Source organism: Osmerus mordax, chromosome 10 (genome assembly GCF_038355195.1).
Source record: "Osmerus mordax isolate fOsmMor3 chromosome 10, fOsmMor3.pri, whole genome shotgun sequence".
Taxonomy (NCBI): domain Eukaryota; kingdom Metazoa; phylum Chordata; class Actinopteri; order Osmeriformes; family Osmeridae; genus Osmerus; species Osmerus mordax.
This window is the reverse complement of record NC_090059.1, coordinates 9637969-9657003: the sequence shown is the minus strand read 5'-3', so window position 1 is coordinate 9657003 and position 19035 is coordinate 9637969. Positions and strand designations below refer to the sequence as shown.

General features: G+C 52.1%; 1 protein-coding gene and 1 pseudogene across 2 annotated transcripts; both read right to left on the bottom strand.

Annotated features, from left to right (window-relative positions):
* Positions 1 to 138: 138 nt before the first annotated feature.
* LOC136950364 (protein kinase C and casein kinase substrate in neurons protein 1-like) lies at positions 139 to 6873 on the bottom strand. 2 transcript variants are annotated; one of them, XM_067244669.1, is made up of 10 exons: positions 6773 to 6873; positions 5030 to 5097; positions 4549 to 4705; positions 4037 to 4272; positions 3489 to 3644; positions 2791 to 2966; positions 2026 to 2146; positions 1587 to 1654; positions 1271 to 1350; positions 139 to 870 (listed from the first exon to the last, which is right to left on the bottom strand). In XM_067244669.1, the coding sequence occupies exons 2-10, from the start codon at positions 5084 to 5086 to the stop codon at positions 758 to 760; spliced, it is 1164 nt and encodes a 387-aa protein (XP_067100770.1). In that variant the 5' UTR covers positions 5087 to 5097; positions 6773 to 6873; the 3' UTR covers positions 139 to 757. The 2 variants fall into 2 exon arrangements, with proteins under 2 accessions (XP_067100770.1, XP_067100769.1); XM_067244668.1 differs by lacking the exon at positions 6773 to 6873 and adding an exon at positions 6364 to 6468.
* A 1025-nt stretch (positions 6874 to 7898) lies between these two features.
* LOC136950736 (SH3 and multiple ankyrin repeat domains protein 1-like) overlaps positions 7899 to 19035 on the bottom strand; it is a 23853-nt pseudogene continuing 12716 nt past the window's right edge.

Sequence of the window (19035 nt, the reverse complement as noted above, 5' to 3'; positions counted from 1 at the left end):
ACTCCAATTAATGTAACCTTATTAAAATGCGTTCACTGGAAGAGGTTACATTTACGGTTGGTAGTTTATCAATAAAAGTAGCGTGGCGTCCACCCTCACATTGTATGGTTTTACAGAAAGAACTAAAAGAAAATACAGTTTTTCAAAATGTCGGATGTTTATTTTCCAAATACACTTGAAATAATGTAATGTCCAACAATCCTATGTGTAAACATAGGCTACATTTTGTTGACTGTATAATCAATACACAAATCACTGTAAACCAGTGCTTTGGCAAGGTGAAGGGTAGCATACCTTTTATTGATACTTAGTTAATAAATAATTAACAATAAGACGTGAAAGACACAGACAACCTCGTTATCTCTTAACACGCCTACTAACGCACAAACACAACCCTTAGCACAGAAAGCATAAAAGCACAACGCGTAGAAGTAAGTCATAAGTTAATTCATTTCACCAACAAGTTAAACCCCTTAAGGTTAGATTGTCACTTAATTAATAATAATTTAATACACTTTTTGGCTTGATTTAACCTTTGTCTCTTAAAACATTTAGAAAGGCTATCGGTGATGTTGTAGCTACATCGCACATTTACTACAACTACATTTGGGGATGTTGACATTAAAGGTTATTTACTACAATCGACAATATTTAAATGTTCAGGCACCAACAGTGAATGTTTCAACCAAGACATGCACACTTCGTGAAATACAAGACATTATACTCGAAAATCGTTCGGTGTGGCACTATGACATCATTACTGCACAAGCTCAACATAATTGGCTGGGTAGAAGCCCTCCCTCTCTTCATCCATCACTCCCCTGCACCACCCCTGGTCATCCTCTTCCTCCACCTTCAGGAAGACCTCCCCTTGGGCAGGGAGAAGGAGAAACACACGAGTCAGTCAGGATCCTTTGAGAAGGCAGTACACAGCCACATGTCCAGTTAGTGTTGCATACAGAACCATCTTCACCACAGCATTTCTATATTCAATTCAGTATTTTTTTCATGCTTCTGCTAGTGTATTAGTACAATCCCCCCGCCCCCCGAGATATAAAGTTATCCTGTGCTATAATGTACGCTACTCTTGTAAAATGTGTCTCCCCCAGGTCTGGTGAAGCCAGTTAATGTTTGATTGCTTTTCTTCTGGCTAAACCTACTGTACTCCGCAGGGCCTACAGGATACCACAGATGCTGACCATACCGTTTGAGTTTTGAGACATGCATACTTATAGCTGCATGCAACTGGACGTCAGAATGTCACGGTCACCTGCTTTGAACGACAGCTCGTCACCTTCTTCTCCCACGTAGTTATACAGCGCTCTCACCTTCACTCCTCCGATCATCACCCTGAGCCAGCATGGAGGAGGGGAGATTTCCATCAGGGTTATGGAAAGAACACAGGTTCGAACCGTGTGTAGGTGATGACTGGCAGACATTAAAACTGAACCAAAAACCACGGGGTGAAATGATAATATGGGTATGGAATAGCATTGTGCAATGGGAAGAACAGAATTCAACTTCTCTCTCAGACACACACGCACACACACACATACACTCTATGGTTCCAACTACAGCTGACTTACGGTCGGTCCAGTTGGCCCTTCTTGTCTCTCTTTTTCCTCTTCAGTCTTTTGACAGGCGGGACCCATTCCTGTTGGTACACACAGCAGGCAGAGCTCAGTCACTTCACCCCTCTGCAAACACCACACACACCGAGACCACAACATGGTGTTGTTATGTTGCCTCAGCCGGGTGTACAGCACATCCATGTTTTCCCTGCTTACCCTAACCCTCCTTACCGTAATACTTATTTTTAAGGGATTTGTAGACTCTCTACTAACTATCAACACAAAACACTAAACTAACACCCCACTTCCCCTAACTCTGGTCTGGCACCAGGTCTTCAGCAGTGCAGCAGTTGATAAATGGCTGATTGCAAATAAGTTGCCAATAGAGTCTTTGGTTAGGGTATAGGATAGTCGGGTATGTGGTTTTGTTTGGTGACATTTTCCAGTGGTTTACCTCAATCTGTGGCCAGTCGGTGGGCATGCCCGGACCATGGTTGTTCTTCCACCAGCGTAGGTCATCCTGCTCACTGATAGACATGAGGGTGTGGTGCAGCTCGCTATACACAGCCTTCACACTGCCGAAGGAAAACAGCACAGAGTCAGGGCCACAGGGGTTGGCGTAGTCTGTAATCTAGCTACTATCCACCACTAATCAAAAAATCATGCAATTACAGTCAATTTGCACAGTTTGTTGTCCTACATCAGTTACCACTGCGCCACTGTTTAAGGTGTTTTTTGGTGGCAGTGGTCTCTATTACGCGCTTGTCACCCTCTTCTGCCTAGGGTGAGTATGTGACGCACATTTGTTTAGCTAGTTGCTAGCAGCTAGCAAAATAGATAGCTTTAGCACATCTCACTGTGCACCGCTCTCACACTGGCAGAGAGAGCAAGTGGGGGACAGTGGCATGCCGTGTTGCACGACACATTCAGTAGCATGTGACACATGTCATATAGGACATTAGCATGCATACAAACAGCCAATCACCACCCACATGTGTAAACAGTGAGAGGAGGGATGTTGAGGGAGGAAGCAAGAATGTTAGGGTGAGTTTGTGCATATGAGCAACCAGGAAACGCAGACAAGGACAAGGAGAAAGAAAGACAGAGAGGGGGGGGGGATAGACAGATACAAGAGAGATAAATAAAAAACGGAAAGGACATTGAGAAATAGAAAGAGAGAAAGAGAAAAGAAGAGAGAGAAAACCGGGTTCCCAGTCACCTGTCATTGTTGGTGATGTCTAAGTGTCTGTGGATTGAGAGGAAGGCCTGTTTCAGGAAGCTGATCCTCTTCCTCTCCTCCTCCTGTGATTGGTCAAAAATGGCCTCCATCTCCTCCATGTAGCGAGGTGTGTAAGATGTGACTTCCTCCAACATCTTTTCGTACCGCTCGCGGACCTGTTCACCGTCCATAAAGAGAATGTTTATGACCAGAACTCCCGACATACTGTAATGTCTCCTGCATGACCACCCATAGATTAATGTTTCCATTTAGGACGTAAACATATACAGATCAGCTCTCCAGGAGCTGGCAGAGTGCCCCTATATGCTCACATGATTTGGTGTTAGATAAACAGAAAACTTAGTAACAATAACAGTTTTGAGACCTTTCCATAAAAGGGGGCACAACATGAAATATAGTCCACACTCCCAGGGGTGAGGGGGTTCCGGACAGCTCGGGGGGGTGGGGTGGGGTGGGGCAGGGGGGGGGGGGGGGCACACCTGTTCCAGTACCGTCTCTGGTATGTGTACATTGCAAAATATGTATGCACTGGCTTGAGGTTTGAGGCTGGTGCATTAAAATAACCATGGCCTGATTTGAATGAGGAGCTATGCGCTTGTCCTTAAGTTAAGTTCAACCTATCGCTTATTGCATGCTTATCGGGTTATTCATCTGTGATGCATTTCCAGACTCCTCACTTTCTCCTTGTCCTCTGTGGCACGCTCCCTGGCCTCCTCCATCTTCTTCTGTTTCTCCGGGCTCAGCTCTGTGTTTTCCTTGGCCTGTTTCTCTCTGTCCACGGCTGTCTGCTCCTTCTGACAGGCCTTGTGGTACGCACCACAGGCCTTCTCCAGCTGGCACACACACACACACACACACAGACCAGAGAACATGAAGTCAGTCCGCAAGTCCTAACTCAGAGCAGATCTGCTCTTACATGAATGTTACATCTCCCACGGGGAATAATTGACTCAGCTCAGCAGGGTGTGTCACATACATTGGTGAGAGCTAAGCAATGTGCCACTCCAACTCTAATCTTGTCTAGCGAGGTTGTGTAGCTATGCACGCATACAGTCAGGAAAGAACATACACACACACAAAGACAAATACACACAGACAGACAAGCAGACACACACACAGAATCATGCGCGCACACACACAGACACACACACGGACATTCATACACAGAATGAACACGACGTAAAACAAATGGCAGTGAAGAGTGATGTGCAGCAGGTGGTCAGACCTTTGTCATCCTCTTGGACCAGGGTTTCTGCGCTCGGGAGAACTCTGTCTTGTTCTGGTACGTCTCGCGGAACCCACAGAACATCTTCCGGGGGAACGTCTCCTTCTGCCAGATCTTCACCCTGTCCCCGTCCTCCACGGTGAGCGACTGGGAGATGGCGGCGTGGAGAACGGCCAGGCGCTCAGCGGAGGAGAAGAAGCACTGCCACGCCCTCATCAGAGAGCCGTAGAGGGGCCCTGGTGATGGAAAGAAGAGACCGGGCCAAATCTCAATCATTTACTTCCAGATAGGAACGGAACTAAGTTCTAGATCTTTCTTTCACATGTGCACATGACGTAAAGTATCAATTTCACAGTGTTGTACTGTGAACCCTTTAAAAGATGCATACATCTTTATCTACTTGTGAAAATGAAATACAGACATCAATATTGGAGTTCATACTAGTTCAGTCTCTGGCTATCCCAGATTATTCTAGTTAGTCTTTGTAGTCCTTGTGGCCCTGGGGGACTTACGGGAGTCCACTATGGCCTTCCACTTGCTGCTCCACTGGCTGAGCTGCTGGGAGTAGTGCTTCTCCACCTTGGCCCTCTCCAGGAAGCAGGACATGATGTCGTTACACGCCTGGTGGGACTGGTCGGTGCGGCGCACAGTGCGCTCATACTTCCCTGGCTGAGGAGGAGGAAGAGGAGGAGGAGGAGGAGGGGGGGGGGAGGAGGATGAGGGGGAGGAGGAGGGGGAGGAGGAGGATGAGGGGGAGGAGGAAAAGGAGGAGGGGGGGGGAGCAAGAGGAGGAGCAAGAGGAGGTGGAGGAAGAGGAGGAACAAGAGTCCAGAGGAGGAGGAGGAAGTGGAGGGTGAGGAGAAGGAACAAGGTGTGGTTACAAAATGTATTTTCTCAGGGAGGTCACAAGCGCACCAAGTGAGATGTTCCATGTGAGGAACTGGCAGTGTTCTACTGTCCGTGTGTGCGTGTTCATGTCTCAGACGTTCTCACCATCCAGAAGCTCTGCTTCTTCACATCCTCAGGGGGCTCTTTGGGCAGGGTTGCCATTATTTAGATGTCTTTGAAGAAGAGAGGAACATACAGTCATAATGTAGTCTGGTGTCTATGACCAAGACCTTATACAAGACTAAAGCATGGCAAGGATATGCAACATACCCCTGTGTCTGTGACAGTGGTGTTCACATTGCAGATAATGCAATGACTGGTGAAGCCAATGGCGACGATAAATACAATTTTCATATCAAATACAATATTTACATGCATACCATATTCAAATAGAGAGCAAATATCCATTGCATCGGTGAAAAGTGATCCAGCTGATTGGACGGCAATAAAACTGAATGAACCTAGCAACCGCACAACACAGCGTGAGGGAGTTGACTCGGCTGCCAACCAGTTTAGAAGGCACGTTTATTTATACTGTACGTTGCTTACAGATATCAATCCCCAGCGTGAGTGAGGGGTGTGGCATGCTGGGGAGCGGAATTTACAGGCCGGAATCTGACAGCAGGAATAGAACACCCACTCCGGCATTCTTCCTGCTTGGCTCCCAAAATAAACAGCAGGGAAAGGTCATCTTTCCCTTCTTACTGACGCTCTGCCTATTAGCGCAACCGTCTCTCCCGCTCTCACTCTCACTACAGTCTAGTTCGTGGCAAACCTGACGACGAAAGTGAGAGCTGCGGGAGCGCTCTGTGGTTCTGTGAAGACACTGGTAAAAGTGGTGTCACTGCATCATCCGAAGAAAATGTTTTGTCTTATGATCGAGCGATAGTTGAGATGGGGGTCGAACAAGGTTTTGTACATAATCGCACTTCGAGAGACACGTTTGGGTTCAGACTATTTTAGTCTGGCTATAACACGTTGGAACTTTCTCGTTGAAGCGATAATCATTTCCTCTTTGAGAAACTGGCTAACCACACCTCATCACAAGACTTAGTCGGAGGAGAGCAACTTCTCTCAACAGCAGTCTCATGCTTCTCTCTCTCCCAGCTGGCCCTCTGTCAGATAAAAGCCTTGTGTTGATAAAGGCGGCCATCTTATAATTGTTTCTTGATCTATGTCACAACTATTTCAACTTCTTCGGAATCAAAGACACAGTAAAACGTCACCCCTTCTTGTTACCATGTCAGTTCCAGGATGGAGAAGGCGAGATATTTGACAAGTGTCAAATAATGAGCCTCTCCTCTCAAAGTTATACAACACCGAGCGTTGCAGACCACCTATTTATTATAACAAAAATTCAAGCCAAAGTCACAAGCCTTGAGAACACACACTCATAATAAAAACAGAACAAAACATGCTCGGGACTAACTGTCACTTACATTTCTTTCTGAATCAGCAGTGACTATTCAAGTGGATCACTTGTTACATTTAAAGGGCCGTTCAGACTCTCTCCCCCCCTCTCTCTTGCTCTCTTGCTCTCTCTCTCTCTCTCTCTCTCTCTCTCTCTCTCTCTCTCTCTCTCTCTCTCTCTCTCTCTCTCTCTCTCTCTCAGGCTGCCCTCTCTGTCTGTGTACCTCGTCCCACCACACATGCTCCCAACTCCTCACTCACTGTCTGACACCAGTTTCCCCCCCAGCACTTAAAGTTACACACACCGTAATGATCTGAGAGAGGGAACGAGTCACCACCCAGCATGACCACGACTGACACAAAACAGAGCATTTGCATGAAAGTCACACAAGCAAAGCGATTGAAATGACGGTAAAGGCCTGAAAACAGGGATCTTACCCCGGAGTTCTTCACTGGTGGCTGGAGCTGTTTAATCCTTTCATCCGTACCACGATTTTCTTCTCCCTGTTCTCTGCGGTTATTCCTTCACTTCTCACCCATCCTGTGTTTCTCTTTGTTGTTTTCTGAACTCAAGTTCCCCCCAACTGTCAAGTGACAATTTTGTTTTCTCCTACCCACCCATACTTCCCCCCTCTCTCTCTCTCTCTCTCTCTCTCTCTCTCTCTCTCTCTCTCTCTCTCTCTCTCTCTCTCTCTCTCTCTCTCTCTCTCTCTCTCTCTCTCTCTCTCTCTCTCTCCCTCTCTCTTTCTCTCTGTCTCTCCACCCCTAGTGTAGATTTCCAAAAACAGCTGGAGGGAACCCCCTCCTTCTCATCCCTTTTTCCCTCCCTCTCTCAATATGGTGCTAATGAACTATAGTGTCGACACGTTAAAGGAGGCCGGGGAGAATGTAAACTTCATTTCAACCCTCGACTGGTCACAGCCAAGTGTCAGTGTGGCACCGTATCATGTGAGCATATTAGTGTGTGTGTGTGTGTGTGTGAGGGCCCTTCAACAATAACATAAATCTTGTGGATTTTTCCACAACTCTAGTCTCAGAAGTGCAGAATATACCTTATAAGTATTGGATATATCTCTATATATCTGGTCATTGACCAGTTCTGTACGTATCCACTGCTTTTAAAACCAACCAATGAAAATGCACTGCATCTAAAACCAGTCAGGGAGTCCAGAAATGACTGGACTCGATTCCTATAATTTCTCTGTGTTTTGACTCACAACACACACACACACAAACACACACACACACACACTCTCACACACACATGGATCAAAGCCGACCTGTCTTTTATTAGAGTGAGCTCTCAAACATAATTCAGAGCATATTGATACAGAAGTTTGAACATATCAAAGGCCCTCATCTTGCTCGTCTAGAATAACCCTGTACATGTAGACAATCTGTTGTAGAGCCCTAGGGGGCCAACCACTCCATCTGAACACACCAGGCTGGATGAGATCCTACTGAGAAATTTGATGAAAACAATTAGGATGAAAGTATTTTTAAATGAAAAAAGAAAGACATGGCCACACTTTTATTTATTCAGCATTTATTTTGACACCTTATTTATATCTCTATCATATTTTATCTGTATATCGTATTGTTATTTAAAACAAAACTTCATAAATACCTCTTATCTCTGCTGCATACAAGTTCTCATACTGTATATATCATATTCATTATACTGTATATATTTTACTAGTCCTAAAATATTCTTTTAAATCATAGAGACAGTAATGCTTTCTACACAACCGCACATTCATTCCTATATGCAGTTTCTTGAGCGTGTGGTGAACCCAACATTAAGGGCGTCTCGGCATGAGATTAGGAAATTGAAAAGTGCACGTCTACCCAGGAACGCTTGTGAACGGGGTGAGTTCCTCTGGGCTCACCTGTGAAGACAGGCGAGGAGTAGAGAAAGCATTAACCTGAAACCAGAACCCAACCAAAAAACACAAACAGATAGCTTCAAATAATTTTCACACTATTTGGAAGACGGAGATTCAGTCATTTTTAGAAATGTTTAAATACTTAATCTTTAATATAATAATCTGTGTTAAATCATACTATGTTTTGTTATTATTATCATAATCCTCGTCATCATCGTTACATAAACCTATAAAGGATGCGTGTAGAAGTCGAGAGAGTTTAGCCGTCCCCATACAGTACAGTTCACTGAAGGTAGCTAGACGTGTTACAAAGCCTGTATTTGTGTGTACATGTCTCTGTGTGTGTGTGTTTTCTCTCTCTGATCAGAGGTTTGGAGGAGAGAGCATGAAAAAGGGCAATGTAAGGATTGTCAAGTGTTGCGAAACATACATCTCGAGATACAAGATGTTTGAATGTTAGAAATCTGTCTTTGAGTTCTAGAGAAGGCATTAAAGAGAGAAAGTGAGAAAGAGAGGTATAGGGATTTGATATATGTAACAAGGCCAGCGGACACACCGACACACAACCACACACTCACAAAGGGAATGGGCTGGGGAGTCAGACACACAGACAGACAAGCGGTATAAGCCCTTTTCAATCGCTGCACCTGTGTGAGAAAATAGTCAATGGACTGTGATGTCATCAAAGAGGGCCCCCATGGCCTTGGACAGTGCTTTGCTCGTAAACATCAACAACGCATTTGAAAAGTCGATCTGCATTGTAACATGATATGATAGCAAACCTGTTCTCTGCTCTCCCTCGCCCCTCTCAGTGGACTTGATAATAGTAAAATGTCAATTCACAACACTTTTGAATTATTCGTAAATTGTCCCTACAAACACAATTTAAATGACTCGATGTCGTTACCCTGACCCGTTGCAAATGAATGATTGCAATCAGCACTCGGTACAAAACAAATGAACAATAATCGTTATGAGTCCCGTTTTTTTTACACGTAGGTTTTACTGTACACTGCACGTGTTGTTGTTCTTGCAAAAGACATAGAAAGCTTGTTGGCAAATCACTAGGGAGATTAGGGCAAATAACACTATAGGTATCAAAACACTTTTATCAACATCTTTACTTTGTAATTATTTACCATGAACTTTTTAATGAAGGGCCTTCCCCTGACTAGCTGTCTATAGGACTGTAACCCCACCATGGGCTAATAGTCTCCCACAGCTTCTGATCTGATGGGAGGTTCTACGCACAGGGCCCTGACGGTTAGCTGTGAAGCAGCAGCGCTAGAGGACCTGTTTCCTGGGACAGGAGCTTCAGCAGCTTCTCAAACTCACAATTCTGCCTTCAAGTTTTCCCTGGTGCTGCCAAGCAGCAGATGGAGTGAGAATGTCCAGTCAAATGTGTGTGTGCGTGTGTTAGTGTGTGTGCACGTGTGCATGGATGAATAGCTTGCGAGCACGTATCAGTTTGTGTTAATTAAAAGCCTTTTCATCAGTAGTTGTACTGTGTGATAATTGAACCCTATAAGATAAGACCGCAAGTCTTACATTTTTGTACCCTCTTTTGACCAACACGTGCAACCATTGGTAAAAAAGTAATTGTCCATCACACAAACTGAATCTCTGACAGCTTGATTGTCCATCATGATCCTTCATCCCACAAACAAACGGCTTGTGTCCACGCACTCGTCTTCTTTATATCTCTTCTTATCTTATCATTCTCTCAGCTTTGAGTCACCTCATCCCTCACTCTGTCAGTCTGGGCCTCAGGGGAGGGGCTAGAGACAAGCGAGGGAGAGGGGAGCCTGGAGAAAGAGGGAGGGAGCACATCCAATAAGAAGAGAGAGGAAAGAAAATGAGAAAGACTGCTGTAAGTGGGAAGATGGTTGAGAAGACACAGAGGGAGAAATAGAGAGCGAGAGAGAGAGAGAGAGGGGAGAGAGAGAGAGGGGAGAGTGAGAGGGGAGAGAGGGGAGAGAGAGAGATAGAGAGGGGAGAGAGAGAGAGAGGGGGGAGAGGGGGAAGGGAAAGAAAGTGAAAGAGGGAGAAAGAGGAGACAGAGAGGAGAGAGAAAGAGGGAGAGAGAGCAAGAAAGAGAGAAGGATGAGGTTGAAGATGGAACGCTAAAGATCGAGATGGCAAAGAAAGAGAAGGAGTAACTTATCAGATCACATCTAGCGACTAAACTCTACCAAGGGAAGGGGGATGGACCCAGCTGGCGCGCAACGAAGGAAAGCTACACCCGTCTTTCCTTCTCCATCCGTCCTTTCCTTCTCACATATCCACTCTTCCTCGGCCCCGCCCCCCATCCAGCTGGACCTGCTGCCTTGGGGGAGGGGTCTGCCCCCCCGCTCCGCTCCTCCCTCACCTGTCCGTCAGCTTCTTCAGCGCTCTCTCGATGTTCATGCGGTGGCCCACACGCGTCACCCCCAGGTCCAGGAAGTCATCCTTGGTGAGGGAGGGCAGGTGGGAGCCGTCAATCTCGTTGTCCAGGAAACGCTCCCTGTGCTCGCCCAGGTTCAGGTAGGCCAGCCAGTCGGCCACATCGTACTTGGTCCAGTAGGACAGGGGCTTGACGGCGAAGGGCTTGGCCGGCGGCGGGGGGGTGAGGTGGGGGTAGCTGAGGCAGGGTGGGGTTGGGGGCAGGTGCATGGAGGGGGAGGTGGCTCCGGACAGGAACTGGGTGGGCGAGAGGGAACGGGCGCCCAGCAGGGGGTTGAGCGGGGCGGCCGCGGCCGACGGGTTGAAGAGGGGAGGGGCGGAGGGGTTGTAGGTGTCTCCCAGCGGGTGTCCCGGGGAGGGGGGAGTGAGGGGGCCCGGGAAGTCGAACGGGTTGCTGTAGACGGGGGTGCAGGGGAGGATGGGGAGGGAGGAGGGCCGCGGGGGGGCCGGTGCGGCGTGTTCGCTGGAGTAGATGAGGGGGCTGGGTGCGCGGCGCCGCGTGACGGATGAGCGCATCTCCGGGCTGGGGTTGAAGTCGAACGTCTTGGTGCGGTACTTGGAGCGGTGCTTGGGCGAGGTCGGGTACGGGGAGTAGGTGGGCGAGGTCGGCGGGTGGGAGTGGATGGGGGAGGTGGGAATCTGGGGGGAGGGCGAGCGCGTCCAGGTGGGCTGGAGCGGGGGCTGGGAGGACGGGGAGACGGAGGGGGTGGCGGTGAGGTTGGGGGGGAAGATCTGCTGGCGGTGCTGGGGGGAGGAGGTGGGCAGGGGCGAGGTGGAGCGGGTCGTCGGGGGGCTCTGGAACACGTCGGAGAAATCCGCAGAGAATCTGAAACAGACAACAAAAAACAAACACGTCCAGCTGTTCTCATGCAGAGAGGATGGGAAGTGTTTCCACAGATCCACACGGTTACAACTGAGAAGAACAGATAAAAGCTATAAACCAGGTGTACTCTTTGCACGTTGCTTTGGACGAATAAGTCTGCAAAAAGGACTGACATGTAAAAGAACACATCTAGAAGCATCTAGAAGCAGCGGTCTTACCTCTGTGTGCTGGGCAACCTGGGACTGTTGCTCCACTCCTCCAGGCTCTTGTTGCCCATCTGCTGCAGCTTGGAGCTCAGTTCATTGATGATGCTGGCCTTCACGCCGGCGAGGGGCGAGGGGCCCCTGCGCCCCTCCAGCGACACCCCGGCCCCGGCCCTGGCGACCCCCCCGCCCCTCTCCGCCTCCGCCGCCTCCCCCCAGGCCGCGGCCTGCGGCCTCTCCAGGCAGGCGGCCAGGGTGGAGCCGAAGCCCTCCTCCATTCTGGATCGGCTCGGCTTGCGTTTCTTCTCCTCTGCCGCTCCGCCCGCCTCCGTCCGGGGCTCGCCCTCCTGGGGGGGCGGCCTGTGCGGGTGGTGGAGGGAGGGGGGGTTGGTGCTGCTCTGCCTGCGGAGGACCGCCGCCGTGGCCCCCTCCCTCCCGCCTCCCGCGCTCTCCTTGTACGGGGGAGTCTTTGGGTACGCGGGGCCGGCCGACTTGGCGTTGTGGTGCACCCTCGAACGTCTGCCCGCCCGTATAGCTCACGTAGGGATCCACGTGCTCCACGCCTCTCTCTCCCTCTCCTCCTCCTTCTCCTCCTCCTCCTCCTCCTCCTCCCCTCGCTCCGCCCACCCCCAGGATGTCCAGGGGGTGTTCGCTGCTGCAGTGGCTGTCCAGCTCCTCGATCCCAGAATCCACCACGGCGTCCTGCCAGTCTCCAGTCTTCATCATGGAGGGGTGGTGGTGGTGGTGGTGGTGAGGGTGAGGGTGGTGAGGGTGAGGTTGAGGTTGGTGGTGATAGTCTCCGGCCATGCCGCCCACGCCCATGCCCGCCTTCACGGTTGCCGAGGGTATGCTGTAGTCCGAAGCCGCGGCGGCGGCGGTGGTGGTTGTCGCGGCGACCGTGGCGGTCATTGTGGTGGTTGCGTAGGTCATGGTGGTGGTGAGGGTGGCGGCGCCCCGGTCCTGGGCCAGGGGCATGACCGGGTTACCGGGTTGAAGTAGGGGTGGGCGGGGGACATGGGCTGGGGTCTGTGGAGCGAGGGGGCAGGCTGGATGGTGCTGGAGGAGGTGGAGGAGGACGGGGGGAATATCTGGGGCGAGGGGAGGGAGGGTGAGAGGGCAGACTGGGTGAGGTTGGCCACCTCGCTGTCGTAGGAGGTGAGGCTGGAGGCGGCCGAGTCGCCGGCCTGGGGGGAGGGCAGGGGCGCCATTGGAGGGGACGCCCCCGGCCGTGGTCCCTTTCATGGCGGGGAGGGGCGGAGCCGGGGGTGGGGACTGAGGAGGAGTGTTGGGCCGGGTGTGGGTGCTGCTGCGGGTACCTCTGGAGGTCCCTCTGGCCCCTCTCTGAACCGCCGTTGGCAAACTGTATCGGAGGGGGCAAAGGGTCCACAAAGACAAACTCGTCATCCTGGTCTATGGAGGGGGGCCGGGGGAGGCAGGACCATGAGGCCCAGCCCCCCTGCCCCCCCTGCCCCCCCTGCCTCTCCTCTGGGCTCGTGGGCGTGGGCCGGGGCTCCGGGGAGGGTGTACTGGGGGACGTAGTTGGCATTGGGGCTGCTCTCCATCAGTGCAGGAAGGAGGGTCTGCGAGGGGTGGGCTGAGGGGCAGGGCCCGTAGGCTGAGCGGGCGCTCTGCTCTCGTACACCTCTCTCTCCCTGGGTATCTGTTGGTAAAACTGCGACTGGTACTGATTGGTTCGGTCCTCCGAAAAGCGAACTCGGAGACCCTCCCTGGCCCCGCCCTCCTTATCCCTCTCCATCCTCTCGGCCCCGCCCCCGGGCCCCCCCACCTCCTCCCAGGCGCAGTATCCGTGGCGATTGCGGGCGGCTCAGGGAGGGGGGCAGGGGGGTGGCGGTGGGGGAGGTGAGATGGAGGGAGACGGGGGAGTTGTAGGCGGACTGCGTCGGGGTGGGGAACAACGAGGGGGCCGGGGTCTGGACGGGGGTGCTGAACGAGCCCACGCTCGACATCTGCCGGCCGAAATGGCGCTCCTCGCGGCGGGTGCGCCCGGTCGTCCTTGAGGGCCCTCTCGCGGGCAGCCAGCGCCAGGCCCAGGGGCGAGGACGGGTCCAGAACCTTCCCCGTCAGCGGGTGGATGAAGGTGGTGGCCGGCTGGCCGTAGTTGGAGGGCGCCGACCTGGGCTGGCCGTCCTGGCCCAGGATGGGGAGGAGTACTCGGGCAGGCCGAAGGCCGGCGGCATGCTGCTGGCGTAGTTGACGTAGTTGTCCGCGGAGAACATGCCCTCGTCGATGGACTTGGAGGGGCGCAGGCGGGGGGCGGGGGACGTCCATCTGGGAGCCATGCGCCAGGGAGACGGGCGTCCTCGCCCCGCCTCCTCCCTCGCCTCCCCCCTCTCCCTGGACGTCGTCCTCGGAGGACAGGAAGAACGAGGCGCTCTTCCGCCTCATGTCCCTCAGCCTCTCCCGGTCCCTCCGGGCCGCGCCCACGAACGCCGCCCCCAGCTGCGTGGTGAAGTCCAGGCTCTCCAGGTCGTGCTGGCTGGGGAGGGACGGGCTGGTGGAGGATGGGGGCAGGGGGGCGGAGCCAGGAGGGGGCTGGGGCTGCGTGGGGACCAGGGGCAGGGGCTGCCCAGGGGCCGGGATGTCCGGGGAGGCTGGGGGGGAAGCGGGGTCGTCGGGGTCGGGCGGGGGCTCCGCCTCCATGCTGCTGCCCTGGCTGCTGCGGCCGCTGCTACTGGTGGAGGGGGCCTTGACGATGATGGTGGGGATGGGGATGGAGCTCTTCTCCTTGGACGTGGCGCCCTTGGCGCCCTGGCCACCGCGGTGGTGCCTCTGCGCGTCCTCCACCTTGGACTGCTTCATCAGTGGCGCCCTTCCCGCCTCGCCTGGCCCCTCCGCCGTGCCCGCCCCCTCCTCCACCTCCCCCGCCCCCGCCCCCTCCTCCCCGCTCCCTGGTCGCCGCCTGGGGGTGATGCGGCGCCTGCGGGGCCTGCGTTTTGGGCGCGGCGCTCGTGGGCGGAGTGGCACTGCTGTAGCCCCTCCTCAACCCCCCCCATTTTGCCCCCGCCCCTCCTCGGCACCTCAGGCTCCGAGGCGTGTGCACCGGGGGCTCCCCTGCGGAGGGTGGGGGCCATGACATTCTGGTTCATACCCCCAGGGGCTCCTCTGTCCCAGGCCTGGGAGTGGTGCTGGTAGTGGGCTTGGGAGGTCGGGGGTAGGGGCATGGCCGGCTCCCCTCTCCGGCCAGAGTGGGGGCCGGCAGACAGGGGCGGCTCCGGGGCGGAGGTGTTAGGTGAGGGCGGGATTTCCTCGGGTCCTGGGACAGACAGGCTCCGGGCCAGTTTCACAGCAGGCGTGTGAAGATACTGCCTCTCCTCTTCTGTCACACCTGAGCACAAACAGACAGTGTTGTTGACTTGGTTCATTATTCATCCTGCCTCACATCAACCGGTGCATTAGGCAGCAGACATCACTCAAACAAACAAGACACAGAGATGTGAACGCTACTTTTCACTGTTACAACTGTTCCTGGACGTGGCATCAGCCAGGTTAGCCGTACCGATTGATTTCTGCCGCAGCATCACTCGTGCTGAGTTCCCCATGGCCGGGCGGAAACTGGGCGTGGTTATAACCGAACCCTTGGACCGGGGCGCCATCATGCCGGCTGCCGACTGGTCGAAGGCGGGCTTCAGGTCCAGACAGCAACACAACACAGAGAGAGGAGGGGAGAAGATTTACATTACATTTTATATTTGGATTCATTTAGAAGATTTTGAAGCTTTATTTGACATACAAATAGCGCATACAGATTTACAGCAGAAGATCAAGGATAAGAAGGGCATAGTTCAAACAGTATTTTGGTGATCAGAGTCAAGGAATGGTCCGTATAAAGATGAACGACTCCGGCAAATGAACAATCTCTTCTCAGATGTGAAAGTGAACCAGTTTGCTGGAGCAAGATGACGTTGTTCTGGTATGGGAGGTCAAACAGAAGGCTTCTCCAGGCACAGTGCCTCGCGGAGGCAGAGCGTGACGCAACGGAGGGATATCGTACCGGCGGGATGAGCGATGTGATAAAGGGGTGTGATGGAAAGGTGCGACGGGGGGGGGGGGGGAGATGTGATAGAGGGATGAGATGGAGCGGTGTCCTGGGGGAGGTGCGGCACCTCGTTAGGGACGATGCTCTTGCTCCGGTCTTTCTTGGCCCCGTGACCCCGCTGGCCCTGGCCATCAGAGGTGCTGATTGTCTGCTGAGCAGCTGCCAGGATCTCATCTAGTTTATCTGGAGGGGAGGGGGGGAGGGGGGAGAGAGTGGTAGACGGAGAGAGGGGGGAGAGAGAAAGAGAGAGTCCATTACCCGGGGCGGCGAAAAGTACGCCAAATGGATGGAGCACTGTTTTATTTTCGACCAGTTCAAACATCCTCTTTATGTAGCAGCGGGCTGGGGGTGGAGGAGGGGGAGCTGAGGGGCCGACTGAGTGGGGGCAGGGGGGGGGGGGGGGAGGGCTTACTCAGCGCCATCTGATAGACTGTCCTCTTCTTATCTGGCACCTGCGATGTCTCGTACTCTGTAAAGCAGATGGAATTATTCGACGGATCAAACCAGAGAGCGATTCTTAATTAGGGCTGGAGGGCTGACGAGAGCATGTGATAAGAGAGATATTCACCTGCTTTCTTCTTCCAGGGAGAGGCCGCTGGAGCATACATCATTTGAGGGAGAGAAAACAAAGAAAGAAAGAAAAAAAAGGTTGTTTTCCACAACTCTAGCCATCTGCACGAAAGCCAGTCCATGATAATGAGATACTGGGCGTACTTTGACAACAGTAATGTAGACAGGGGTGATGATGAGGGTGACGAGGAGGGCGGCGGTGGTGGTGGTGGTGGTGAGGACGACAACAATGGCAATGACATCACAGAAGGCAAGGCCTGTCGCACCTTTCTCCACTGGTGGGGGGTCCGACGGGATAGCAGAACAGAGAGAAGAGGCAGTTGACATTGTTGCTCAATACACAAAACCACACAAACCGGCTTGGTAACAATGCTCAGTATGGGACCATTTTCATTGCCTCGCTGGACTGTCGGAGGTTTGGGGGATCTATAGACACTGGAGAAGGGCCGTCCATGACACAGGCCAACTCATTCATCTGTCAGTAATTAAGCTATTAAATCCCACCAATACTACTGTAGATAATGACCTGGCTCTCTACATCAACTCGATACATATTTTTTGAACGATTGAAATTCCCTTTTCTTTGTATGCCACCGTTCAGAACCTTGGAGTGCACAAATTCATTTTCTCTCACTTTTACACTCTCTCTCTCTCTCTCTCTCTCTCTCTCTCTGTCTTTTTCATCCCCCTCTCCTCTGCAGGCTTACCCATGTCTTCCAGCTCTGAAGTCATCGATTTGGAGCGCAGGGCGATGGCAGGGGGGGTCAGCCTCTTAGCTTGCTGGGGGGCTGCCAAAAGAAACACACACACACACACACACTTACCATTTATCACTATGTTACAAGAAAAACAACATTCAGTAGTTAACTACACTAGAACAAACATGGCATTTCCCAACATTTCAAACTAAGTAGGACATAAGTAGTTCCACAACCGGGTTAAATGGATCTGACCTTTCTTCCTAGCCGTGTCCTCCATCTCAGGGTTGCGGGCAACCATGACCACCTTGACCATGAGGCTGTTGCCCCCCTGTCTGATCATGTTGACCACCTGCCTGTGGCCAACCTTCACCACGTTCTGGCCATTCACCTAGGAGAGGAAAGCACAGCTGTTCAGCTGAGACACACACACACACAACTAATTCCTTATGTGACACAAAACTATTCCTGTTTCATACTAAGTAGCCTGGACACCGTGCAAGAGCTACATATTCTAGCAAGGCCCACAGACACACAGACACACACATTCCTAGTGAGTGAAAAACAACTGGAGCTCAACCGTGGAGAGCTTATCAGCTACTGCAATGCCAAGCATTGACTCAAGTCAATACTCAGTTTATCAACCAAGTTATCTCCCACCCCTCAAGTTTCAGATCTGATTCCTTCTGGGACCAACCTAATCACTGCTAGCCCTTTGAGTGCAGGAGTGCACTGTAGGAACACACCATGGATGCTAAAACCATTTAAAAGGATCGAAATACTGCAATCCCCTGGAGAGGGCCGTACCTCGATGAGGAAATCCCCCATCCTCAGGCCTGCCCTCCATCCTACGCCGCCCTCGTCCACAGACTCCAGGTACTGCAACGCGGGGAACGCCGGCGTGGGGGTGAACTCCTCTATAGGCGTCTGAGCTGCGCGCAGCCGGGACGAGAAGGTCGGGTGAGACGAAGGGGAATATGAAAAACGGGCCAGGGGAGTGGGAGAGAGGGTGGGGGGGGAGGGAGGGAGGGAGGGAAGGAGAGGGACAGGCAGGAGTAGAGACAGAGAGAGGGGTGAGGAAGATGGAGGGGTTAAGGGTGAATTTTGGAGGAGAGCGTACTCACCTTTGGCTCCTCGGAGCACAAAGCCAAAGCCCTCGTTGTCTTTCTTCTGCAGCAGTACTGTCTTCTCCTTAATGATGTAGTCACTTGGAGAGAGGGGAGAGAGAGGGTGGAGAGAGGGAGAGAGGGAGGGTGGAGAGAGGGAGAGAGGGAGAGAGGGAGGGGGTGGAGAGAGGAAGAGATATTACAGAGAGAGAATGAGAGACAAAGTGAAACAGACAGAGAGAGAAAAAAGACAGGAGAGAGAGAGAGACAAAGAGAAACAGACAGAGAGAGAGAGAGAGAGAGAGAGAGAGAGAGAGAGAGAGAGAGAGAGAGAGAGAGAGAGAGAGAGAGAGAGAGAGAGAGAGAGAGAGAGAAAGAGAGAGAGAGGGAAACAGACAGAGAGAACGGGAAGACAGAGAAGGAGAGAAAAACAGAGGGAGAGAGAGACAGAGCTAAATGTATGACTTCTATAGCAACAGCAAAATGTTATTGTCATGCAAATAAAGCATTGGTGAATCTTGGAGACAGCTATACAGCATCACATTATGAAATCACACTGCACCAAAAGACAGGGGTGGGGAGGGGGGTGTGGCAGGGGGCTGTATCATGTCAGAGCAGCCCCAAAGAGAGGCCTTCACCAGCAGGCTTGAGGTAGTGTCAGGACCGGTATAGAGTTAGTTACCAGAGTAGACTTCCTCACATCATTACACAGCTAACCACTGACGAGCGCCATGTAGCGGGACCTTACATCTTCTCCACATTTACAAATTGTATATATACCCGCTCAAGCATTAATGGAAAATGCCCAAAAGCACCAATAGCTGAAGGCTTTCCCTACAGCCTCTGGAAGGTTCTTGATGCTAACCAGCTTCCATGGTCATCTCATAGTGAAGACCAGTGTCCACTTTTAGACCAG

What these genes read in the sequence shown, in the direction of transcription:
- LOC136950364 (XM_067244669.1), bottom strand. Translation starts at nt 5,086, where the DNA reads ATGGCAACCCTGCCCAAAGAGCCCCCTGAGGATGTGAAGAAGCAGAGC. An exon ending in CCACAGAGGACAAGGAGAAA is followed by an intron (nt 2,967 to 3,488) that starts GTGAGGAGTCTG and finishes GACGGTGAACAG; the next exon opens with GTCCGCGAGCGGTACGAAAA. An exon ending in CCGACTGGCCACAGATTGAG is followed by an intron (nt 1,655 to 2,025) that starts GTAAACCACTGG and finishes GTGTACCAACAG; the next exon opens with GAATGGGTCCCGCCTGTCAA.